General features: G+C 37.9%; 1 protein-coding gene across 13 annotated transcripts in view; it reads right to left on the bottom strand.

The window, feature by feature from the left end:
- Window positions 1-10,791: 10,791 nt before the first annotated feature.
- Window positions 10,792-27,281, bottom strand: part of LOC117426174 (poly(rC)-binding protein 3-like) — a 106,172-nt gene continuing 89,682 nt past the window's right edge. For 8 of the 13 annotated variants that reach the window (XM_059033485.1, XM_059033486.1, XM_059033487.1 and 5 more), the window contains 5 exons: window positions 25,702-25,743; window positions 23,805-23,883; window positions 18,917-18,969; window positions 18,201-18,370; window positions 10,792-14,122 (listed from right to left, as the gene is read on the bottom strand). In XM_059033485.1, coding sequence (XP_058889468.1) covers window positions 14,086-14,122; window positions 18,201-18,370; window positions 18,917-18,969; window positions 23,805-23,883; window positions 25,702-25,743 — 381 coding nt within the window. In that variant the 3' untranslated portion in view covers window positions 10,792-14,085. Of the gene's footprint in view, window positions 14,123-18,200; window positions 18,371-18,916; window positions 18,970-23,804; window positions 23,884-25,701; window positions 25,744-27,281 lie in introns of those variants that run through there. The other 5 variants (XM_059033489.1, XM_059033491.1, XM_059033493.1 and 2 more) reach the window with 3 other exon arrangements.

Below are 27,281 nucleotides of genomic sequence, written 5' to 3'. Positions count from 1 at the left end.
TTTTATTGTTAATACTAAATGATGAGTCATCCCTTCACCTGACATCCCAGCAAGAATGAATTTGGCTAGCTGGCCTTGCCGCAGCAAAAAAGTTGATAGCGTTGCACTGGCAGCCCCCCCACTCCCTTCCTCGGCGCCAATGGATCCTTACACTCTTGGATATTATTTACCTGGAGCTCTCTACCGCTCTGATCCATGGTGCCCGGGAGGGGACGGTGCAGGTTTGGCGGGATGCTGCTATCCTTGTTAAATCTTTGTTAGACTCGGTCTGAATTAGCTCCCTGAATTCACACTAGCTGAGACCTGAGACAGGGGAAGTATAGCCACATCGGGGGGGAGGGAGGGAGAGAATGGGCAGGGAGGGAGAGATAGAACGGGCAGGGAGCGAGAGAGAGGGTGGGTGGGGTGGGGAGGGAAGGAAGGAGAGGGCGGATAGGGACGGAGAGAGGGTAAAAAATTGAAAAACTTTGCAAATATTGTATGGGTTACATTACTGTACTGTGTTTATTGTAATAAAAAAAAAAACATTTGATCAAAAAAAAAAACTCAAGAGAAACTTGTTAAACAGCTCTTTTATTGATTTACAAGGCAGAATGAGCATGTAGCTTGTGCCAGTATCTGGAGAGAAATGATTGATTTACAGAAGCTGTAACAGTATTAGTTTATATGCATGCAAGCTCTTAAATTAGGCAGTGTTGAGTGGAATAAGCTACGAAGTATGCACAGTGTGTTAAAGATGTTTTTGACCTACAGCCAATATGGCACCATCTTATCAACTGATAAAATCTAAGCTTGAGGTCAAAATTCATGGTTAAGGACATACTGTACAGGGACTCGGTTATAATTATTGATCATGTACTGTAAGTGCCACTTTCTACTCATAAGAAATATACAAGAAAGATTGGAAATATTGTTTAAACCAGCTGAAAAAGTAATATTCAGTATCATGTCATTTGAAATAATTTTGAATTACAATAATTCTGAAAGGAAGGATAATTAAGGTTTTAAAATATGTTTCAATTATAGACTGCTCAGGATCTTTCAGCCAATCAGAGCACACTTTTTTGCCTTCTGTATTCCATGACACATCACAGAGAAACCCTATTGATGACATCAACCGTGGCAACCGTAGTTTTTACCGTGCTGTATTCTCCATATCAGCACAGTTGATGTCACCTGCTCTAAAAAATGAGGCACCTTTTCAAATTCCATTCAAGTGTAAAGTTAATTTATCAACCTTTTCTCTCTTTTCAGTGAAATTGACAATGGACTAAATAATAGTTGGCAATGATATCTCTGTATTTTTAACTTGTATATGAATAATAAAGCTGTATATATATATATATATATACATATATATATATATATATATATATATATATATATATATATATATATATATATATATATATACACTGTATATACAGGTAGTGGACAAAAAAATGGATACAACTATGTAAAGTCACTTAATAGGGCGTTGGGCCACTATGGTAACCCGCTCTGTGGAGTTCTCGGTGGACTGTTTCTGATGGAACTGGCGCTCACGCCCCAGGTTGAAACTTGCAGCCAGTTGATCTGCAGTTACTTGCCTGTTTTGCATTGCACTTCGAATTAATGCACGGATACCACGATCCTGGAGTATGCGCTTCCGCCCACTGTTGCCTTTTGCTGATGATGTCTTTCCCTCAGAGTTCCATGCCGACATCACCTTAGACACCGTTGCTCGTGAACAATCAGCAAGTTGAGCTGTCTTGGTCACTGAAGCCCCTGCCAAATGCGCCCCAACAATCACCCCTCTTTCAAAGTCACTGAGGTCTCCTCTTGCAGCCATGCTAGCCATAATTATAGGCAACCAGGCCTGTCCAGCATTTTTATACATGACCCTAAGCATGCTGGGATGTTATTTGCTTAATTAACGCATGAGCCACACCTGTGTGGAAGCCCTTGCTTTCAATATACTTGGTGTCCCTCATTTACCCAGGTGTTTCAATTTTTTTGTCTACTACCTGTATATATATATATATATATATATATATATATATATATATATATATATATATATATATATATATATATATATATAATACATTTATAGGACTGCAAGTGTCTGTGTATGGGTTATATCAGCACTCGTAGCTCGTAAACAGACCTCTGCTTTCACTTTTGGTCCATTCACTTCTATCCTTGTCGATATTACCCACATACACAGACATTCACCGTCCTGTAACCCTATCATTTGCAACATTATTTTACCCTTTTTGTTGACCCAAGTGTTCTTTTGTTTGTCTCTACTTATATCTGGGATATGCAGTGGTATATCTGTTAACAATGTGTTCATTTCACAATTTTGTACAATTGAGTACCAGACAATTGCAATGAACTTCCGCATTGCCTGATTTAATGGTGCTCAAATTTTTTTTCCCTTTAATCCAGGGTGCTGAGATTTTAATGCCGTAAACAAAAAATGACCTTTCCTTAGCACTGAGAGCTAATCACTAAGACTATCTACCTCTGTTGTGTACTGGGAGGTGCATTTGTTTGTCGGGTTTAATCCGAGGTTAGATCTTGACGAGCACATTACAGTAACGGAATTAACACAATGCTATACTCAACATAACATGCAATACAATATATTCTATTATTCTAAATGAAGTCTGGTCATTTACATTCAGAACATGTTTTACCAGTCACAGTCCATGGCTGTCAAACCATGTTTGTGAAAAAGAATGTGACTGTTTTGAACGTGATTAAAATACAGTCCCAGTATGTTGAGGTGACAGCTACAGCATAATCAAATAAAGGGAAGGGTAACTCAAACGGAACAAAAATATATTTTTAATATATAACAAGAAATGTATGATCCCAACATCTTTCTTGAATTAAATAGAATATAATAAAAATATATATTATCAAGATATTTTATGCATTTTTAAGACACAAAAAATGTGCCCCTTTTCTAGATATGAAAAATCTGAGATATACGGTAAATATATGTTTTATGTTCCAGTGATTAAAGAAAAGGGCTTGTAACCAGGAGGTCCCCGGTTCAAATCCCACCTCAGCCACCTCAGCCACTGTGATCCTGAGCAAGTCACTTCACCTCCTTGTGCTCCGTCTTTTGGGTGAGACGTAATTGTAAGTGACTCTGCAGCTGATGCATAGTTCACACACCCTAGTCTCTGTAAGTCGCCTTGGATAAAGGCGTCTGCTAAATAAACAAATAGTAATAATAATAATAATAATAATAATAATAATAATAATAATAATAATAATAATAATAATAAAAAATATATAATTGTGTATATATGTTAAATATATTGATAATGTTTTTAAAATCTAAAAGTAAATATATTGAGAAATATGAAATTCATATGAGAAAAATGCATTATGTATACATTTAAAATATGACTCTTAATATACAGTATGTACTTGTGTATGGCACATAACAAAAAACAAACAATATTGTAGACAAGCAGGGCACTTAAAAGCACCTTTGTTGAGTAATAAAGGAAGTAATTCAGCTCTTTCATAACACCAGAGGTGTTATTTGGCAGACATTGCCAACAGCAGTGACTCTCTGCTCACTAACATGAACGCATGCACACGGCACCTCCCCACTCTTGCAGACGCACACACACCTCTCAGGGTGATTTTTGCAGATTAATAACAAATCACAGAAATACTCCCAAATAAACCATAAACATGTAAAACAATAACTGAACAATTATCACAAAACAGTAATTACATATTTGCAATAATCAACAAATAATTGCAGGTTCCACACAAAAATCCCAACCCCCAACATCCTTTGCAAGCAACTAATTTACATGAGTCTGCTAAATATATTAATATTAAATTTAAAAAAGTAAATACATGTTTCAATACAATTAAATATATGTACTGAATGGGCCAAAATCACTGCGACACTGTGTGCAAAGCTGGTACATACTTACCCCAAAAGACTTAAAGCTGTTATTGCAGCGAAAGGTGGCTCTACCAAATATTAATGTGTGGGGGTTGAATACTTATGCAAGCAAGATATTTCAGTTTTTTATTTTTCTTAAAAATATTTCTCAACATAAAACCAATGTCACCTTACAATAATTGATTTTGAAGTTGTATTTCCTTTTTTTCCACCCACCCCCTCATCTTCACAGCATGTGTTAAACTAGACTAAGGCTTCATTCTTTCTCATCATTAAAGTTATGTGGCCTGCTGGCTACCAAAGAACTAAGATAAACAAAGAATACAACGATACCATTCTTACTGAATACTGGGAATGATCTTGATGTTTGTGCAAATACTAATTAAACTGAGCAGGTGCAGGTTTAAAAATCTTTGTTATTAATCTCTGCTGTACTTACTGAGGTCAGATAAATAAACAATGTAGATAGATAGATAGATAGATAGATAGATAGATAGATAGATAGATAGATAGATATTGTTCATTTTAAAGAAGATACATGTTTTGAACAAACTGATGTGTGCTTCTCAACTAACACAAAAAAATGTTTTATCTCATTTTTTTAAGAGATTAACATTTTTTACATTTATAGTGCAAATTAGGGTTACCTGTTTTGAAAAGCCAAATTCAAATCATTCAAATGTTAGCTCAGTGGTGTAACCTAAATCAATAAAAAAGCTAATCGACAGGGGCCCCAGATTTCAATAGGGACTAACTTTTAAATAATAATAATAATAATAATAATAATAATAATAATAATAATAATAATAATAATAATAATAATAATAATAATGACAGGTTCAACTGCACATATTAACTTATAATACTGGACAGGAAAAACAATGAATGTGAAAACATGGACTGCAATCTTTAACAAAATATATCAGTGGCGACTGGGGACCGTTAAGCGAGATCAAGGCACATGGCTGCAGAAATGGCTGCAGAAATTAATGAGACAAAGTAGGATCTCCAGTTCCTGATTGGACCACCCTTAGTTTGAAAGATTAACATAGCATCTCACATCAATCCTAATAGCTCAAAAATCAATTTGGAAATAGAACTAGGTAATCAATCAACAAATAAAATGCATTACATGTACTTTGAACCATATTCAAATGATCATTAGACAAAAGCTAAACAATTTTAATTGTTAGCTTACAAACGCACTTGGAAGTATATTGTTATGCAGGAATAGCACTCTTTTAATTGCTTGTTTATTTTAATGAAGCCAATAACACCTATAAATCAATTCCCAAGAATACAAAATATTAAGCCTAACAAAGCTATCTTTACCCTGGCAACTCACCCTTCTGGTGTACGCGTTGCTTTTATTTGAATGCATTGAATGTTTCCTTATGCAGAAATAGTAAGTGGTGATTTAAACTTTAGAAGCAATTAACTAATTATTTATTACACTGTGACAGGAATGGCTGAGTGGTGACGTCAGGAGACACACAAACAGAGTACTACAGTTGTAAAGGCGCTGCGGGGCCGTTTATTTTCAAAAATAACAAAAATAAAAGGTTTAACAAAAAACACACTGCTCAGAGAGCAAAATAAAAGTTTTAAATAAAAAAAACACAAACACAAAACTAATAGGCCAGGCTGGGCAATCGACTTCACTGTTCCTATATTTAGTTTGATTTTTAAACTCCTCTTGCTCTCGCTCTGTTCTCTCCTCCGAACAACCCACCCCGAACTGAGAGCTCTGCAGGTTTATATACCATGGCCGAGGGGTTCAACTAGCTAGTAATTATTCTATTACCCCTCGCCCACAATCTGCACGAGTTTATTAATTATGTGTGACTGCCGGCTAGTTTAACAACACACTAGCCGACAGCCACACATTACCACGAGGCTTTTTAAATACTACTGGCAGAGGACGAGCTGCCGACCTCGCCACTGCCAGAACACATTTAAACAATAACAAAACACACGGCTTTGCCGTCATTTATAAATACATATAAATAAATAAATAAATAAATAAATAAATAATAATAATAATAATAATAATAGTAATAATAATAATAATAATAATAAACAAATACAAAATAATACACCTGCACAGGGGCAGAGGGGTACCCCGTTTTAAAATAAATAAACAATACATTTAAATCAAAATACAAAACAAATATATTTTACAGCAGGGCTTTGCCCTGCCCCCTTTTCATGTGCAGGGCTCCTCACCCTGTTACATACACTCATAACATATTACAACTAAAACATAATGAAAAATACAGTTGGTTAAAGTGCTTTAATTAGCACTTTAAGTCCTAATTAAACTAATTGACACGGAAATTCTAGGTGAACGAAGAGAGCATCACTTGCTTCATCTGATGAGCTTCCACTAATATAATCAATAAAAAGTTGTCTTAATAGCGAAGTCAACTTTATTTCCATCTGTGGCTGATTGAAAATCAAAGATAACTTTTTTTATTCTATGTGGTACATTACAAATCAAAATCAGACAACAACACTGATAATACAGAGATACTGTCTGTGAAGCATTTAGAACAAATTAGCTAAACTTCGGTGGCCTATTTTGTCACCAAAGTATTATGTATTATTCCTAAAATCAACACGAGGTATGACATACAGGGCCTACCTAAATGACGCCCTTTCTAATCAACCCATTTCACTCGACAATTTTAAGCAGCAGATGTCGTCAAGCTACCGAACCCTAGAGGACAAACTTCAGCATGGAGGTCTTGTTTGATGCCTGACCAATAGGCATAGCTGTGGCATGGCAAGGAGAACCAAACCCTAGAGCAGGGGTGCGCAATTCCGGTCCTGGAGGGCTGGTGTCCCTCCTGGCTTTTGTTCCAACCTTGCCCTAAATTACTTAATTGGACCAATTATTACCAATTATTGGTCTAATTAAGTAATTTAGAACACAGTTGGAACAAAAGCCAGGAGGGATCCGGCCCTCCAGGACTGGAATTGTGCACCCCTGCCCTAGAGGATTTCCCCTCCCTAGCCAGTGGGAGGCAAAGGACAATCAGAACTCCCTGAGGCCCCCAGTGTAACTAAGATTCACTCACCCGCTACACATTCTACAGTACAGTACATGGCGTACAGTACATGGAACTGTGAACGAATCTCCTTTTTCAACACTTGATTATACTTTTTTGGCAAATGGCAGTAGAGCAGTTGGGCTACCAACTCATTTCAGGCAATAATTCAGCCAGGGGTGGAGGATAAATGTCCTTTTTGTTTATTAAGAGAAACCGTGTTCCATTGTTTTCTGTTCTGCCTCAGATTGAAATCACTGTTTGGGTTTCTTAGAGAGCTGTTTAGGGAGTTAAAGGTTGAGCTCTCTGACACAGTATTTATCTTTGGGGTAAATTATTCAAGGAAAAAAAACAGTAAGTGCCAGCTGGCAAATTTTTTGTTGGGTCAAGCTAAATTAACAATCCTAAAAAGTAGAAAAAATAATGTCTGACGGGTGATGCAGTCGTTGTGTTTATTATTATTATTTATTTCTTAGCAGACGCCCTTATCCAGGGTGACTTACAATTGTTACAAGATATCACATTATTTTTTACACTTTTTTTCATACAATTACCTATTTATACAGTTGGGTTTTTACTGGAGCAATCTAGGTAAAGTACCTTGCTCAAGGGTACAGCAGCAGTGTTCCCCACCTGGGATTGAACCCACAACCCTCTGGTCAGGAGTCCAGAGCCCAGCACATATGGGAAGCTCTCAGTGTGGGGAGCTCTCAGTGTGGGGAGCTCATGGGCAGCACGTATGGAAAGCTCTCAGTGTGGGGAGCTCATGGGCAGCACGTATGGGAAGCTCTTAGTGTGGGGAGCTCATGGGCAGCACGTATGGGAAGCTCTCAGTGTGGGGAGCTCATGGGCAGCACGTATGGGAAGCTCTCAGTGTGGGGAGCTCATGGGCAGCACGTATGGGAAGCTCTCAGTGTGGGGAGCTCATGGGCAGCACGTATGGGAAGCTCTCAGTGTGGGGAGCTCATGGGCAGCACGTATGGGAAGCTCTCAGTGTGGGGAGCTCATAGGCAGCACATATGGGAAGCTCTCAGTGTGGGGAGCTCTCTGTCTTGCCTGGAGCGCTGTTCCTTCTGCGGGGAACTTGCTTAGTGTGGGAAAACTCTTTGTTTGTGGAGAGCGCACTGTGTTTAGGAAACTCCGCATTTCTGAAAGTCTCTCTGCTTTTTGGGATTCTCTCTTCAACCCTGTGATTGGTTAGTTTGGTTATTTTAGGCTGTGCCCGAGTCCACGTGGGGCGTTTCTCAGAGACAGCTCATTGTTCTCAATGGGTCTGTGGTTTCGACCCCTGTCAGCTGTATTAATGAGGGGTTCTGTTCTCTGTCCGAGGTGTCAAAGCACACATAACAGTCTAGCTTGTGGCGCCAAGGGATCCATTCAGCGATGGAGGAAGATCAAACACTTGTCCAGCAGTTAGACTCTTTTTAAAAGCATTCTTTGTCAGTGAGGAGTTTGTGACCAGAAAAGAAGTAGACACAGAGAATGACTTAGGACCACCCTCTATATTCCATTTCTGTTAATTTCATACACAGAATGATATTATGATCCACTCTGACACTACACTGATGAGTAGTTGTGGTTCTGCAATTTTGTCGTCTCTGCAGAGCAATAAAAAGAACAACTCTACATAATGATCAATGGAAATTTTAATTTTAAACCTAATACTCAGGAAAGGTAATTTACTGTGTTTTATGGAGTACTAGAACAGGGATAAAGTATGTGTCCTTATGGTGGTGAATTTGCTCCAAAGCACTCTCATCAATATAAAATAAAATTAAATGGCTCAACTGTTTTAAGACAACCCAGTATAACCCAACATAAAACCAACAGGGGTATTTAATATTAGAAAGGTAATGTTAAATGAGAATGCAAAGCAGACCCTTTAGTTGTGCATTCAGTAATGCTACTTTTCAAAATGTTCTTCTGCAGCAATTCTCCATTAAAACAATAAACAGCTGCATTATAACTTCAAAGATAAATGCAGGTCATCCAAGACTGAATGATGAAACATGATGAAGGCAGTAACTGCACACAACACAGGGAAGCAAGTCTTAAATTATAAGGCAGTTAAAATACAGTGACAGCTTTTCATTTGATTTTTTTTGTCAGCAATGACAGATAATCTGAAATGTACAAGATGGAGTGTGGACCAGCACAAAGAATATATAAATACATTAGGTGGCACCTAGCTTTTAATCTATTTTCATTTATTTATTCTTTGTTTAGCCAGGTAAAAAAAAAAAAAACCAAAAAAAACCTGTGATATTGTAGATCTCATCTGCGGTTGTTATCTGTACACGCTGATAAAGTCAATAATTATAATAATGCAAAGAAGTTCAAATATATATTTTAAACAGTGAGAAATGTATATGTTAATGATACCGAAGAACTAACCTATTATCTGTCCATTATTGACAGTATAAAAAAAAGGGACAGATGAAGACGAATCCAAAGCAGAATAATCACTTAGGGCATTCACAGTTCTGTGTGGACAACACACGCCATTAAAGGGGGGATATAAAATGAACAATAACCACTGCACAATAAAATGGAAACCAGTATTAATATTAATAAAGCTAATAATGTAGGAACATTGATTTTAAAGCACTGGTTACCACAACCTTTCAACCACAGGCCTCTGGTACACCCTGCAGGTGAATTTGTTTTTACTGGTCTTTTTTACTAGAGCCCCTGTATTTATACGCACATGCAAGCTATTTACTACTGTATGCCACATCCCAGTCTGAAAAGTGATAAAAGGCATACTATATACATCTTCTAGTAAAACTATTGAAAGTCTTATGGCCATACAGTATTATCAGTCGATCTTCAGTTGGAGAAGCAGCCAGTTTATTCTCCTGTAAATCAAAGTGTTGGCTGGAAATGGGCGGCCATTTATTTGTATCTTGGGCCATCTAGTGGAGCAGGTAAATAAGCAGGTTTCATTGCTTCTTGTCATGTTCTTTAGGGCTATATTGTTATGTCATGTTTTTTCTGTTTCCTTTCATCTGTTTATTTTAGGAACTGGGACATTGTCTCATAAATTGAGTTTCTGTTTTCTTCTGACTATTTAATTTAGACAGTAAACAATATGAATGGCCGGTTCCTAAATACAGTCAAATTCCGACCTCTACAAGGTTAAACAAGTATGTCTGTCACATACAACCCCAGACACAGCTGTAAGCTCAAATTTTGAATTATCAGTGTGATGAAAAAGTTTATAACCATGATGTATATAAAAAGTATGTACAGAATGTATGTACAGAATACAGAATAGCAATAAGGGTTTAATGAAAACTGGATATTTATGACTTGTCATTCAGTAAGCAAACGAGATGTTGGCAAAGTATATTACAATGACTGATTTACAGTATATGGACTGCTTGTGTTCTCGATATATGTACAAATGTAAGTGTAACAAACAGACAGACAGACATCCCATTATATCCCCAGAATGTAATACACTCAACAACTCAATGCTAAATAATGTTAATAGCAAGTTTCATTGGATAAGCAGTTTTCCAGGTATAAATACAAGGTGTGATAATCATGTCGACGGGTTAGGTTAACCATAGATAGAGCTCAGAACATTCTATTATTTGGGGATTTTGTGTAAAACAAATATATATATATGTCATATATTTTCCTTGTATTAACTCAATAAGGCTGAAGGCTGCACAGTATCAGTAAGCCCACACCTTCTTGTGTCCTATTGCTTATTTCAGAAAGCAGAACAGAAAAAGAAATAGAAATCTTTCACAATGTAATTCATGCATACACTGGAAATCAAACCAATACAAATAATGAGTCTTCACACTAGGGACAAAGAAAGTTTATTTTTCTTTTTTACAAAACATTTAAAAGGGTATCTAATCTCAATCATTTAAATCTAATATAGATCTGCAAGCAGCATGTCATTAAACTAAAAATAACAAACAAACTCGTTACAATTTCTGACAGCAGAAGATACATAAGCACATACATAACAGGATCATTTCTTTGCTGCTCTAATACAGGAAAACAAAAGTGTTCATGGAAAAGTGGAACAAAAGAGAGAGCGGTTACATAAATGAACTCATACTGAAACTCATGCATCAGAACTTCATAATACAGCTTCTGAACATCGTAATACATTTTTACATTAAAAGAAAGCCCCCTATGAATTCAAAGAAAAGGAAAGGGGAAGGGCAGTTACAAAGAACCTTAGATGTATAGTCCAAACATTTTTAAAATATTATTTTCAAACCATGTGCAGTTCCACTATATGAATAATATTTACCCTTCTATAGACATTGTCCCTTAGACCCAGATTAATGGCTTAATGCGATCTCTGTAAAATTGTACATACTGCACTATGCATGGGTTTTCATCTGAACGATTGATGATTTGTTAAATAGAGATCGCTTCAAATTACATTTTAACTGTACAGTAACCTGCAACTGATGGCTTCTTTCTTAACTCTAGAAGTCCCTGCCTCACTGGTTCTGCATTCTTAATATGTCTGTCTCGGTACTTTGTGCTCTTTCTTGATATTGCCAACAGCCGATAAGCAGCTCGGTTTGAATTTTGCTTCGGCTATTTTAAACAAACAGCCGGTAAGCATTGCGTTTATGAAGCTTGCTTTGTTTAATTAAAATGCATTTAAAAGCTACAACAACACGCTGCCAATATCTGCAACTGTGAACTCCGTCATATAAACACATTGAACAAAAAAAGAGTAAAACACAAAGCTTTCTCAACTGGTGCATTGAAACGTCACCTCTACACACAGCTGACTGACACACCAGTCAGTCACCAAAAGGCTGATTGTTTTAACGCTTTCTTTCTGTTTCCATCACGGACGCTGCACTTGCTGCCAATACCATTACTCTCGTAGCCTAATTTTAATATTTATTTATTTATTTATTTAGCAAGGCGGTTAATTCATCAGAGCGGTTATGTGACGTTCGGATATGCGACGTTCCACTGTAATATTTTCTATACTATATCCGTATATGAGTTTAGCACTCATGAAAGGAGAGGGACAGTGACTCTGGCTTCTCCTCACAGCTCCGTCACCTGAACATCTATCACATGTGTACCTCAAGCTGACTGAATTGTGTCAAATTGGGTGGTGGTTTTGTAATGCAGACCAATGCACATTATGGGCTTAGTTGGGACCACCACATTTACTTCATGGACCCTGAGATGAAAGGCAGGAGAGCTAGTGCATAAACTAATATTAATAAATAAAGAGTTTTAATCATGTTTGTAATAGTTGACTTTAACTAGATTTTAGTTCTGCCAGACTGAGGCTGCACCTTAAAAGACAACCACTTTATACAGAGTCCTGTACTGTCTGTGAGAAGCCTGTAAAGAGGCCTGTGTGGTCAAAAAGGTACGGTGTGAGTTTTTGTGACTGGTAAATGACTTAGCTGTCCGGCTTATAGTGAGGGATTTGAAAATGTTAGTTAGTATTCCAAGGGGAGTTAGGTTTTTATTTTATTATTTAGTTTTGTGAATAATAAAATTGTAGGAAAGTGCTTAAACCTGCAGTTCTTGTGTCTGGGTCACTAATTCAAGGGTGCAAACCAGCCTGGGCTGGGACACATTGCCACATAAGACATTTTTTAAACTCTAAAACAATGTAGTTTCACACAATATCTGCTTCCAAACTGATGTTAAATTCTCATTAAACTACTGAAGGTGCTACATTCATTTACCTTGTTGGTTCTTTCTCAAAGCAACGTGTGGAAGACTAGCTCGGGTCCTTTTCAAAGAGGCCAAATGAGCAGCCCCCTTCTGTCACTTTACTAGCCAACGATGCACAGCTCATAGCCACTGCCTGTCAATACCAGCTCAGTGAGCACGGAGGGCCAGTAAAGAGACCAGGAAAGAAATGACAAAGTCTGAAATCGCAAACACATTGTTCAGTGCTCGTCATCAACGCAGCTTATTTGAAAAGAAAATAACATCTTATTAATTATAAAAGCAAAAATCAAAAAAAGAAAAGAAACAATCATGTGCGAGAGGTATGAAGACCAGTTTGAAAAAAAAAAAAAAAGTCCAAACCTACCTCCCTGGGTTCTGAACCGAACCTTTAAACATTCCACAGCCCTAAAACATTTGGTTCAGTCCGATTGTATAAGCTATAGTACAGTACAGTATATTTATTCGGGATCATAACTGGTAACACCTAAAGATTTCTAGATTTCTATGAAAGGATGCACTGATATTGTTTCCATCTTCTTGTGCATGGCTGCGCGGATGTAGGTATACTGTTATACTGTATGTATACAATGGGTAAAGGGGAGTCAAGAATGTGGGATTCAGCTACAGTTTTCTTGTTGGAAGGCATTTTGCATTTTATAACAAGGGACCAGTTTCACTACATTAAAGCCTTACATTGAATGGGTATCTTTTTGCGAGGCTACACTAGGATATAGCTGCTATATTGACCACATCACATTTACAAGGAGATAAGTAATTTTAGGGCTCAGTTGTTTCCAAATACATGTAATATGTCCTCAAGTCTGATTGGACTGCTATCGTTTAAATGAAAAAGCAAATGAACACAAATATAAACCCAATTATTGGACTTCATCCCTTATACAGTACATACCTGCTTGCATACACAACACAGACATGCTCTGACTATCCATTTTGTATGTATGTTTGATATATACAGGCTATAAGGTATCTGTGTGATCTGTGGTTTGAAAAAAATTATGAATTATTCTATGGCAATATTGTATCATTCTTTGCCAAGCTGCGCCAAATAGTGCAAAAGAATTAGCAATCATGTCTGCAGCGCACAACACAAATAGAAAACAGCAAAAAGGATGTTTATGCAGTGACCACTATTGTCAAGTATGGTACTAGAGAGTCAAAAAAGAACAGTCTTATTCAAAACAATGGACAATCAGGTATGGGGCATTTGTTAACAATTCTGGGTATGGGAGAAGGGACACTGAACTGGGGTATTTAAATATGTATAAGTATAGATTATATTATATAAATAAGTAATTATCACTCAAAATGCAGGACAGCAGAATACAGAGAGAACAAACTAGGTGCAATGCCATTGGCTCAGGAGGGTCAGGTGATGCAGTGAAGGATCGTGGGTAGAAATTAGAGGGTGCCCATTCCAGTGACCTCAGACGTCAGCCTAGTACAGGAGAAGGATGGAGAAAGGAAGGAAAAAAGAGATAGAGAGGTTATACCAGATCCATTCAGTTTCCGCATGTAACACTGAAACAAAACAAAATCATTTTGATTTCAAAATGAACTCACTCTTGTGCGGTAATAACAGACTTGGGGCCTCGTTTACGAAAGGGTACAAAATTTGGAGTTAGCGCGCATGTAAAGTAGTGAGCCAAATCTAAATTTACTGGCCCACTTACTAACAGAGAGCGCATAAATTTACATACCCAGTATTTGGCTAATTTACATACTATACCGTGCACACTACATGTATTGTGAGCGATAATTTAATGTGCACGATAATGTCAGAGACTTACCCGTGACCACCGTGATATCAAAAGCCCCAGCAGTCCAGGCATATCTTTTGGTCAGTAGCTTATTGTGAAGGTGGGGAGGTGGCTTACATTGACTAAAAATGAGCGATCAACAGATACAGCACTCACCAGGGTGACAGGCATATTTGTCAACACCAGCCTATATTTGTAAGTCTAATGTTTTTGCTTGTCAGGTTAGCTCACAATAACCAAAAGATCGCTCAATCTCCCAGTAGCATATACGCAGATATATATTGAGCCTTTTTGCAAGAAAAGAACCTTTCATTTGCTGAACTAATACCAACATTTGCATACGGCAAAAATATGTTAGAAAAAGAAATCCATAGATTTTCATGTATAACACTGCCTTAATTTCCTTGCCTTAATGCATATTTAAAACAGTAATTCAAACAGTACATTTCAATCAGAGTGTATCTAATAATGTAATGCAGTGGTTCCCAACCCCTGGTCATTTTACAAGTAACTTGAAATATGCAACTCTTTAAGAGCTGAAAACCAGTCCAGCAGTGTCAGCACCAGTCTGACCAGTCCAGCAGTAGCAGCACCAGTCTGACCAGTCTCAGCAGTGTCTGCACAAGTATTACCAGTCCCAGCAGTAGCAGCACCAGTCTTACCAGTACCAGCAGTGTCCGCACCAGTCTTACCAGTCCCAGCAGCATCAGCACCAGTCTTACCCATCCCACACTGGCAGCACCAATCTTATCAGTCCGTATTAGCAGCACCAGTCTTACCAGTATGACGTCATTCAAGGTGAGTCACTGGGTAAAAAGAGTTAGCAACGTATACTGCTTTGAAGTTTGCATTAATCGTCTCCAGGCTTCGTAACATATACAGGATATGCATTTAATTTTACGCCCCGATACAACGTCACTATGACACACTGCACAAAGCAACATCTTTTGAGTTTACTGGAAATGAAAGAAGCTATGGAGTCAACTAAAGGTTTTTCTGAAAAGTGCTGTGGGTGCAATGAACAACACAACCACAGGAAAGGACTTTTTTTTAATTTCAAGAAGCCACGGAAAGTGCAGAATTACCTTGGAAGAAAGTAACTGGGATTACAACAGAGGGTGCACCATATGACTGGACAAAAGAGTGGACTAGCTAGCTGGAAAAAAATAAAGAAAGAAATGCAGAAGTACCAACGTCCAGACAGAAGTCATAAAAAGGTACATTTCATAGTGGTACAGTTTACTATTTCGTATTTTCACAGCTTGTCAGTATCTTTTTTTTTTCCAGTGCTGTTAAAAACGTTATATTTTGGAATACAAGTTAAATATTGAGATTTAGCATTATATACTAAGGTTTTTTTTTTTTTTTTTTTACTGTTTTACCTATTTCTGTACTATAAAATACATGAAGTAATATGTTGAATAATTGATTGAAACCATGCCTGCATACTTATTGATGACTAGGAATCGTGCAGTGGGGATAATGTGTTTTGAGTAGTATAATAGCCTACATACAATTTATATAGACATTTTCACGTACATTGCAATATATATATATATATATATATATATATATATATATATATATATATATATATATATATATATATATATATTACGGTGTGGCCCACCAAGTGAACAGTCTTAAATGGCCCATGCTCCCAGACTTTTCCGTTCAAACAAATTTTCATAACCAAGTAATTCAGCAAGACATATTTATTTCGCATTAGTGAATCAGTGAATCAAACTAACAAATCTGTTGAATTTATTCACTAAACTGAATGAATCAAACGAATCGAGTCACTAAAAAGAATCGAACTGCACATCACTAGTTTTCAGTCCAGAAAAATAGCGCATCTATCAGTGGTTAAAGCCTGGTTCCCATACGCACTAATAAATGATAAGTTTAAAGGCCTGGTCACATGGGCTTGTCGGCTCGTGTGACCATGCCGGAGACATGTCTCCCACTCCCACGATGTTCTATTTTTCAGGCAACACGAGGGCAACATTTTCAATACCAGCCAATCAAATTTGATAGTAATGTCACATGACGATAAGGCTAGACCATAACGTCAGACAAACAGCGTATATAATACATTTCATCCAATTAATTTAATGTAGTCTATAGATATGCAATACAGTGTGTATGTGGATAAGTGAATGTTAATGTCCACGATTACAATAACATATTTAAGTTATGGATACAATTCTACAATAATAAAATGCACATGTAGCATATTTTTAAAAATATGTTTTACTTTAAATTAATCTGCCGTGTATGCAGTATGCCTGCATTCCTACATTTACCCCAAATCATAGCATCTTTCATTTTAACAGTAAACAAAGTGAAATTTGCTTTAAAAAATCTCAGGTCTGCCTTCTTGCTCTCGAAAGCCTAGAATTAAAAGTACAGTATTGAAAACATCATTTAGGACAAGGAATACCGATATAAATAATTCTACTAATGTACAACTTTTTTAATTAAGAAGGAACTACAGGTTTGTTATAGTGTAATTGGCACATTTTTCGTCTTCATTTGCAACATGCTTACGTCTTGTGAAAAAAACGTGCATTATGATTGGGCTGCATTACGTTGTTGCCAGCTTGTCGACTGCATGCTTGTCTCCCGTGTGACCACCGCAAACTGCAAGGTAACTCGCAGGAAACAAATGTGTTCCTCTTGTTGCTGTCGACAAAAGTTGCCCGTGTGACCAGGCCTTAATGCTCTAAAATTAACGTCCTTTAGTAAATACCATGTGAATACAGCTCATCTCATTATTCTGAGCTGGATGCTCATTTAAATACATTATCATGCATTACCATACAACTCACATATTCATTCTGATTACCATAGTATGGCACAATAAAATTAGTGTGCACCATAATATGCCCACTATTTCTCTCGATAATTAATAAAATTGCAATAGTAAATGCGGAAATCATTAATGTGCACAGTAATTGCAATTATCGTGCACCATAAAGTATAGCGCCCTTTCGTAAATGAGGCCCTTGGTGTGCAAGGTACAATTAATGTACATGTTTGTTAAATAAATATACGTTTGTCATGGAAAGCAATATCCATTAGTTCTGTTTAATTTCCACTGCTAACCCTTTATTATCTTTTAATTTTATAAGTAAAACCAGTGAACATCAAAAGCATATGTAGTTAATTATAACATTATGTTATCATTTCTCAATTTGCAGGAACATGCAAACTAGTCTAATGTTATAACTAGCTATAGATGTTTTTTTATGTTCAAAGATTTAACATAATTTCCCACTGATTTTTGATTGCCTCTGAACCATTAAATAACTGATATCAAGTCAGGATTATAAATATAGAGACTCTATAATGTTATAGTTGTTTGAAATAAAGTTGTACAGCTTTATTAAATTCCTGCAAAATCTCATCTCAAATTTTTTGATTTCCAGTGGGAAAAGCAGCATCAGAAGACTGGCGGAGAGACTTGAAGCTTTGAGAGTGATCATGAGAAAATAAATTGTAATTGATTGATTTAGTATTATTTCTCATACACACCAATCACAGTGCTTTTTACATAAGTGGTGAGAAAAGGTTTTTAGGTATGTGAAACAACATTTATCTTTAAATGACTTGTTTATGATTGAAATAAAGGTAGGATATCCAGAACAGCCCTGGCAGAAATCTATATTTCTCACAGAGTTGTTTCAATAGGCATAGTGAAATAGAACAGTGGGCAGGCGGTGCAGTGTGGGGGAGGGGGAGGGATGATGTTACCTTGCGTTAATGAGGTACTGGGCGAGGCTTATGCTGGCGAGGGATCCTGTAATGGAGATTTGACGCTCCGCTGAGCCTTCCATGGCATTAGCAATTTTGATCTGCGCTCCAGACATCTGACGGATCTCGTTGATTTTGGTTCCCTGGCGCCCGATTATGCAGCCTATTAACTGGAAAAAATTGCAGAGGTTCTTAAAAGGAAAAACAGGGTCCTAAAAACAAATGTTTGGCAAAAAGAAAATATTACTTTTGAATTCCAATTAAGTAGTATGATGATAAAACTTAAATGCTAGCTGAAATGATAAGAAATTGTTGTGTGTTTAGGATTTCTGCGACTTCAAATGGGGCTGTACAATCGGCTAATCTCTCAAGACAGTGGCTGCATTGAACAACATGCTATCAAGTCTAATGGGTTTTCCTGGAATGGCAGCGTTTGCAGCCCACTGATATATGTGTACCACATGCTGTAGTTATCAACAGACAGAAACCTTCACCTGTTTCCACTTGAACACTGCATCAGGAGCTTTTATAGAAGTGGCCATTCAATGTTTTACATTATTAATGAATTTGCCATGTATTTAGATGAACTTCCAACTACTTATGAATTGAACTGTAAACACTATACTTTCAGATACTATGATATTGGATTAATTTTCTGTTTAATTATTATTATTATTATTAAGAAACAGTCCCTGGTTTCCAAATGTCATACTCACATCATTGGGAATGGTGAGTTCATGAGTACCGGCCTGGGGATTGGCATCCATACCTGAGCAGGGGGAGGAAAGGACAGAATAAATAGTATTTCAAATGGACAGAGTGAGTCTGCACACTGTTCTGATCAGTATGTAAAAAACTCCAGAACAGGATTTTATATGGTCCCAAGCCCTGAAAAAGTATAGCAACATTGCGATGCAATGGAGTTCAGAAAATATCTGGGCTTTCTTGAAGGAGTGTGGTCTAGTGTCTTGAAGAGTATTATGGTTATCAGGTTGAAAACTAAAACTGTTATGACTTAAAACATATTTTAAATAATAGGTGTTTTCCTGTGAAAAATAAATCTTCTCACATCACCTTGAATCCTTGATTGTTTACCTAGTTTATCAAATCAAACAATTGCACAAAGTATGATTTTTATTCTTACAAAATATATATTTATTTAGTTTTTCTATCTCCAAATTACTAGGCTACAATGCAATAGTGGAAGTGCATTTCTAAACATGTTTTTGTGTAACAAATCTAGTACTTGAGGTATTCCATGTTACCATGTTTAAAGGTGGAAGAACCATCGTGGCTCACATGGTAAAGGTACGACTGCATGGATGTACAGGATGACTCATGCAATCAGGAGAGCATAGGTTTGCATCCTGGTTGTGCCAAGGGGATCCCACAGGGAGCATCAGGTCTAGCATTCCTAGGCAGTGGGGAGTCAAAAATGGGACTGTTTCTCCCTTTTGCACTACATTAGCCCTACTGGCCAGGCATCCTGACATCAGGTATTGCTCATTGACATCCATTGTCCAGCTCCTGTGTGTAAAGAGGTGACTGGCTTGGCAGTGGGATCAGAGGATGCCCACTTTTCTTCTGTTCTCGTGAGGTGTTGTGGGGACAGGAGGAAAAACAGTGCTAAAATAATTTGAAATTAGAAAAGGCAGCAGTGTGGAGTAGTGGTTAGGGCTCTGGACTCTTGACCAGAGGGTCATGGGTTCAATCCCCAGTGGGGACACTGCTGCTGTACCCTTGAGCAAGGTACTTTACCTAGATTGCTCCAATAAAAACCCAACTGTATGAATGGGTAATTGTATGTAAAAAATAATGTGATATCTTGTAACAATTGTAAGTCGCCCTGGATAAGGGCGTCAGCTAAGAAATAAATAATAATAAAAAAGAAAAAAGATGATTTTGATTTAGTCCTTCCACATTTACCCAGTGTCCTTATAAGATCCTTACACTTAAAACCTGCCTCATTTTCTTTCTAATTTGAAATGCCCAATTTTAATGTCATTTCACTAACTGATTGTAACAGGGCGAGCAGCCCTGTACATTGTTTTGTTTATTTTAGTTTAGAACGGAGTCCCCTCCGCCCCTGTGCAGATTATTGAGTTGTGTTTATTATGATTTAGTAATGTTATGTATATTTACGACGGCGAGCGCCGCAGGTTTTGTTATTGTTTTTGTATTTATGATTATTATGTATTTAGGACGGCGTAGCCGTTTAGTTTAGTATTTTAGTAAACTCGTGCAGAAGGTGGCCATCTCCCGAATTAATTAGGTGATTTAATTTGTTGCTAATCGGGAGATGGTCACCTGTTATAAAAAGCCTGCAGCTCTCCAACTCGGTGTGTGTGGGAGTCCAGAGGAGCGAGAGTAGAGAGCGAGGAGAGGAAAGAGAGAGTTTAAAACGATTACAGGAACAGTGAAGGCTACAGCCCAGCCTGACAAGTGTTGTTTAAATTTTTATTTATTTATTTTTTTTAAATTTAGTCGTCGCCAATTATTTTACCCCGGTTTTCACCCCAGTTTAGCATGCCCAATTAGTATCTGTATCCCCGGCTCACCGCTCGCAACCCCCCCGCCGACTCGGGAAACGGAGGCTGGAACACACGTCCTCCGAAACGTGCTCCTTCCAAGCCGTCATTTTTCGCACTGCAGATCCACAGCAATGCCACCAGACCTATAGTGCCGGAGGACAACACAGATCTGGCGGCTCCGCTGCAGAGCCACAGGCGCCCTATCGGCCACAGGGGTCGCTGATGCGCGGTGAGCCGTGGATTCCCCTGCCGACCTAAGCCCTCCCTACCCGGGCAGCACTCAGCCAATTGTGCGCCGCCCCCTAGGAACTCTCGGTCACGGTCAGCTGTGACATAGCCTGGACTCGAACCTGCGATCTCCAGGCTATAGGGCACATCCTGCGAGGAGCGCCTTTACTGGATGCGCCACTCGGGAGCCCGTGTTGTTTAAATTTTAAATATTTTATTTTATTTTTGTTTATTAATAAAAACAGCAGCCAGCCGATTCTTTCTTTTGAACTGCAGTACTTGCCTGGTGTCAGTTTTTGTTCCTGTTTCTGCCGTGACGTCACCGTTTAGTCACCCTGTCACACTGATAAAGAGGCAACATGTTCCCATTGCCAAGCCAACCATTTCACCTTCTGAACCTATGTGAGTTACTGAAACCTGCAGGCAAGATTCTGTAGCATGGCAAAGCAAACTGTCCCTAGCCGGTTTTCCTCTCTAACCTATGAGACCATAAAGGCCAAGACCGGCATATTGGCACAAAAAGGATTGTAAACAGTGTCTTTCCAAGGTGAGCCACAGGGGACAAGTTCTTCCACTTTAAACAATAGTCCTTCCAAGTCTATCATTTTTGTATGGCCTGCACAGGACTGCATATATATTGGATCCTTATGGTTGGTGGATATTGAAACTGGAGAAGTTCCTAACTGAAGTCTAGGAGAAACCCCCAACCATGACCTACATAATTCACTTTATGAAGGCAACAGGCATCCAACACCCTGCAGGCCTTTTTGAAATACAGTTGTTTCAGATCCTCTGCCAGCAGGGGCTTGTAGGCACAAAGCTAATTTCTTAATCTAGGCGGTTAGTGTTATATTGTATCTGCTGTAATTGGATTATTGACACCTATGTCCCCAAGACACCTGGGTGATATCTCCTGTCTGAAGCAGTTCCCTTTCATTAAAAACTGCCACTGATTGGATGAATGACATTTCTTGCTAAAATCTTTATTTTTCTCCAAACCTGACTAATTCTCAAAAACAGGTCTTGTCCCCTCCCCTGTCCCTCAGGTCCCTATTCTCTCTGGAATTCTCCTTCAGCAGGGACTTATAGTGACAGGAATGGCACCTTCTGGCACATTGATCCAGTGTCAATATTGTGGTAAACATTCCATTTAATTTAATGAGGCAACTGTATTACTGCCCTGCAAATACCAAACCTGGTGCTATCCTGTGGCTATCCAGCTCATTAAGTCAAACATCAGCTGGATTGAAATCTTGACATTGGGCAAGTGTGTGTTTGCTGGGCAACAATTGATTGTGGCAACCAATGGTGGCCACAGGGAACCACAGGATAATGCATTTTACTATATAAAAGCAATGGCCAAAGTATAGCAAATATTATTTTCATATAGAATTCAGCACATATCATTGAAATTGTGAATAGTTGAAATGTTATGACCTATAGGAATATTATATCATGTATTAGCAGCACCTGGATAAAGAAGGGTAGAGAAAGTTCTGAAATTGCATTCTCCTATGAGCTATGTTGCCTTCAGCATGGCCGAGCCATAATGGCGTCAGTTTCAGAATTTCCAATTCACTGGCTGTAGATCAGGTCTATAAGTGAGTAACCAGTTGGCTTCAATGGAGACGGCTCTTGGTTACAGCTGTGTGGGAGAAGACCTAGCAGTACAGAGGGGCATTTCATTAAGGAAGGGTTCTACTGGAAAACAGGCAGCGGTCAGAGGATTTTACACCAAGGATGGAAAAGATCACACAACAGTAAGATAAATAATAAACGGAAACCGTTAATAAATACTATTAATATAAAATATTTTTTAAAAATTAAAAATGGCCTAGTGGGTACTGTAATTGTAAGTGCATTAGCCCCTGACTTAAAGAAGAAAAGTTACAAATGACAAGAGGGCTTTCAGCCGATCAATGCTCGTCCGGTTCCTTGTAGCAGATTGATCTAAGAAATGAATATAGTAAGTTCTTAAAGGATTTCAGTGAATCAGCAGCAACAGCTTGGCTTTTTGCTATTCCATATACCAGTCGCCACTCTCTGTGTAAAAAAAGTATCTTCTACTATTTGTTTAAAGCACTTAAAAATATTGTGAGCTCCTTTTAAGATTTAAATAACATCAGTAAAGGCTCCTAAGTCTGGTTGCCATCTTGAGAAGGCATTGTGTTTGTCTGGTTGCTCTTCACTGGACATTCTCCAGTGTCGCAATGTACTTTTGCAAAGCAATATTCTCACTAGTGCCTTTACTGTTATTTGTGTTTACTCTACTTATCTTTGAATCCTGACAATCTCACTATGTGCACTGTGCTGTTGATTAGTTATATTTCTCTGGCTACTATTGATGGCCTTTCTCTTTTACACAACAGACAGAAATTTAGGAGTGATCTTTGATCCTTATTTTTTTTTTTGCATTTATCAATCCTGTACTTTGACTTTTTGTAGTGTGCTTTGCAATTATATTAAATTATGCTATATTAACGCTACATTAACACCATACTGTTTTTGTGCTGTCATATGGCGAGTAGACTTGATTTTGATAAATTAAAAGGCACTATCAATTGTCAACTGTTCTATAAACAGCAACGTCTTGGTCCTAAATGGTGTTTGGAAACTTGATATGAAAAGAGCCAACCAGTGCCTGGGCTACAGACTTCCTGGCACCTTTAGGATAAAAGACCAAAGGCCCCCAGAAAATAGAAAAACTGGATATAACTCGAGTTCGAGAGACCAACCACCAGGTTACAGCACACAGATCAACAAAAAACAACAAGATAAGAAAGATAAAGAAACTCTACAGGTACAAAGAGAAGGAATTTCATAAAGGAGCTTCTTGGGTACGTACCAGGGAAAGCAGGGGTGGTCTGTCCAAGGGGAGTAAAAGGGGTTTGCTGCATAGCCAACTGGTGGAGCTTGGTCAACTGCTGAAGGGGTAGGAGGGACAGTAGAACTAAGAGGTTATTTTTATATAGCACACGTCACAACAAATCAAGAACAAAACTTGAATTAGAAAATAACAAGGCGGCCATGATGCATCATGGCAAAACAAAAAAGAAAAACTGTGATAGGACTTGGCCTGTCCCACATGGTCTAATCTACAATGTGTTTTCGGGTCATCTTCTTTATGAAAAGCTTGCAACAAAACAATCTACTGTATTAAGGCCATCGTAATCAGAAACATCACAGTAAAAATAGAAAAAATATTTCTTATAATCATCATACATACATAGCCATCTAACAACAACTTTCAAGGTTTTTTTTAAAAAAGTAGATATGTTCTGTTTAAGAAGCCTCGTCTGCTTTTATATATAAATATATATAAAATATAAGCAACCATGCTAACAGTCTTCATATTCCTATGTTTATACCTCATACATGATGTTTTGTTGGCAGCTATCTTGAGAAGTCATTGCATACCGGTCTTGCATTTGGTGTTTATGTTTGATCCATAGTTATAACTGTTGTTATATTCACATATTGAAAAAAAAATAGCATCATGGTACTTTCAGAGACCTTCATTACATGACTACTTACCTTGGCTTCATATGACCGAACCAATCAATAATGATACAAAACCTCTGAATCAAAATCTTTTCAGACATGATTGCTTAAAATAATATTTGCCTGTGACAGAGAAAGAATGATCTTGGTTATAAATCTCCCTCCCAACCTGTGAGGACGCGGTGTAAAGGGAACAGTGCCTCGGACTGGATGGTCGGACAATTCATTTCAAGGGTTAGGTGGAAGTCGGCCATCTAGAAAGGGGGCGGAGCTACGGTACACCAAGTCATCACTCCAGAAGGGAAGCGACGTGGCAACCGCGGATTGGTGGAGAAATGGTTGCACTTGCTAACCATGGGGGCGGGACTGATGGTACAAAAGGGGATGTGGCCAGGTGATCTGTTCCTATTGTTATGGTTAAGAGTGAACCGCGACAAGAAAAACTGTAAACTAACCGTGAGTGTTTTGTTTGTTTGTTGTGTCTAATAATACTTTTTGTTCTTGACAACACTGCACATGAATAAATTGTATTTCACCACTCACACTGGATTTGTGATTGTGTGTGTCTTGTGTGTGTTTTAAATTGTGTTTATTGTTTCGGGACTGAACCCCGTGGATTTAAATAAGCAATACACATTGTTGTGTATTGCCAGTTCTCATTATTATTTACTGTTGTCAAGTGACTTTGGATTACAATTAATGCTATCATTTCCCCAGTAACTTTGTTGTTTGTCATTTTCTTGAGCACTGCATCACCTCTACATCTGCACACTGCAAACTACTATGCCACAGTTCCCCTTCCATATTGGAAAATGAGAGCGCTACAAAGTGATGGCAATGCATATTGTTTGCTATATGCACTTTAATATCGCTGATTAAAAATTAACAGTGGCCATTCAGGATGGGTTGATTTAAGATTGTAAATTGTGAAAAATAAACAGAAAATAATTTGGCATCTTGCTGAAACTGATAAATGTAGAGAAATCAGGATTCTTTCTATTTTTATTTTGTAAATGTATTTATTTATTTTTACAAACAGGCCAAGTCCTATGAATAATATTTTAATATGGGGAAGTATAGGTTAAAAGTATAGTTTCAGATTGACTGATAGTAATATGACAAATTACATATCAGATGTTTTATTAATATTATTAGTTAATATTAATATTAGTACTCGTTAATATAAGCATGCAGACTCTGTTATACATGGTAAAGAGGGTGAAATAAGAGTAGTAACTCACATCTGGATGTGGAATGGCATACTGTCCCTGAATTGTGTAGGCCTGTATATGAAGAAAACACAAAGTTTACATCAGAATTGTAAATGTGATAAACAATCACACTTATAAATCTACCAACAGCCTATTTGTCCATTTACATTGAATTGTCATGAATGATTCTATAGGAGTCACATAACCTGCTAGCTGATATTAGGAGGCTTTCTTTTTATTTTGGATGATATACTCCAGAGCGTTGAAATTGCCCCATCCCGAAAAGGTGGAGCATTGAAATTGGCAGCAATTTCAATGCCCTAACCTGTATTTTCAAAGTTTACTCCAAAAATATAATTTCTGAAAGAACAAAGAAAACCGAAGACAGAAACAAAATAAAAAATTGTTAAAATTACACCGTGTAACAATTTTTTTTTTTTTTTTGTTCCTGGGTAGTAAGTGTTATTTCCTAATTGCTTATGCCTCAAAAGTATAGAAAATGGCTATTATTCCCCACAAACTTTGCTTTTGTGACCAGGACAGTGATATTTTGAAATTTACCTATTTTCCAAAACATTCCAGATAGATTCAGTGCTGAGTAAACTTGGAGTAACTTCTAGAACTTTCTAGAACTTTCCAGTAATATAAATAGTAGTATAAATACAGGGGCCTTAAGCCCAGCAGTTCAGTTTAGTTCCAGCTGCCTAAGTGGATACATATCTGCATTTTTCTGAGATGGCATCAAGAGGCTACAAGCATCTGGCAGACGCATTTTGCTATGTCTGCGGCCAATTTATCAAGACAAGAGAGAAAAAGTACTCCGTGGAAGCATCTGCTAAGATGTGTGAGGCCTTCAAGGCATATTTCGGCATGCCTGTCGGGGATCAAGACAAACCCTGGGCACCTCATTTCACCTGCGAGCACTGCAAAAAAACTCTGGAAGGTAAGATGGACAATTGTTGCTCGGAATTTTATGTTATAAAATTTGTTAATTTTTAAAATTGTAAAAGTTTTTAATTTTAAAATGTTTTACAATTTTCAATGTTATTGAAAAAATATCTCATATATGAAAAATGTTGCGAGAATCTCTTACACATTAGTCATGGGTGAAATAAATGTATTTTTGTAGGATGGTACAGAGGGGAAAAGAGAGCCATGAAGTTCGCTATCCCAAGAATTTTGCGGGAACCCACTGACCACTCAAGCAACTGCTACTTCTGCATGGTGGACCCTTCCAAGCGGACCGAGTTCCCTGTGGGGAGGAACAACGTCAAGTGGGAGCCACTGGTGGACCCCCGGAAGGTGCTGATGCCACCACTGCACATCAAATTGGGCCTTATGAAACAATTTGTCAGAGCTCTAGATAAGGAATCGGCAGCCTTCAAGTACCTTCAAGACTTCTTCCCTAAGCTGTCTGAGGCAAAGGTCAAAGCCGGTGTCTTCGTCGGACCACAGATAAAGAAGATCCTGGAGTGCAATGAATTCCCCAAGAAGCTCACTAGTAAGGAGAAAGCGGCTTGGAACAGCTTTGTCGCAGTGGTTCGGGGCTTCCTGGGCAATCACAAGGCCGAAAACTATGTGGAGCTGGTTGAGACTCTGGTGAAGAACTA

This window comes from Acipenser ruthenus, chromosome 11 (genome assembly GCF_902713425.1).
Source record: "Acipenser ruthenus chromosome 11, fAciRut3.2 maternal haplotype, whole genome shotgun sequence".
Taxonomy (NCBI): Eukaryota; Metazoa; Chordata; class Actinopteri; order Acipenseriformes; family Acipenseridae; genus Acipenser; species Acipenser ruthenus.
Note: the sequence above shows the minus strand (reverse complement) of the source record. Positions and strands in the feature narration are given on the sequence as shown.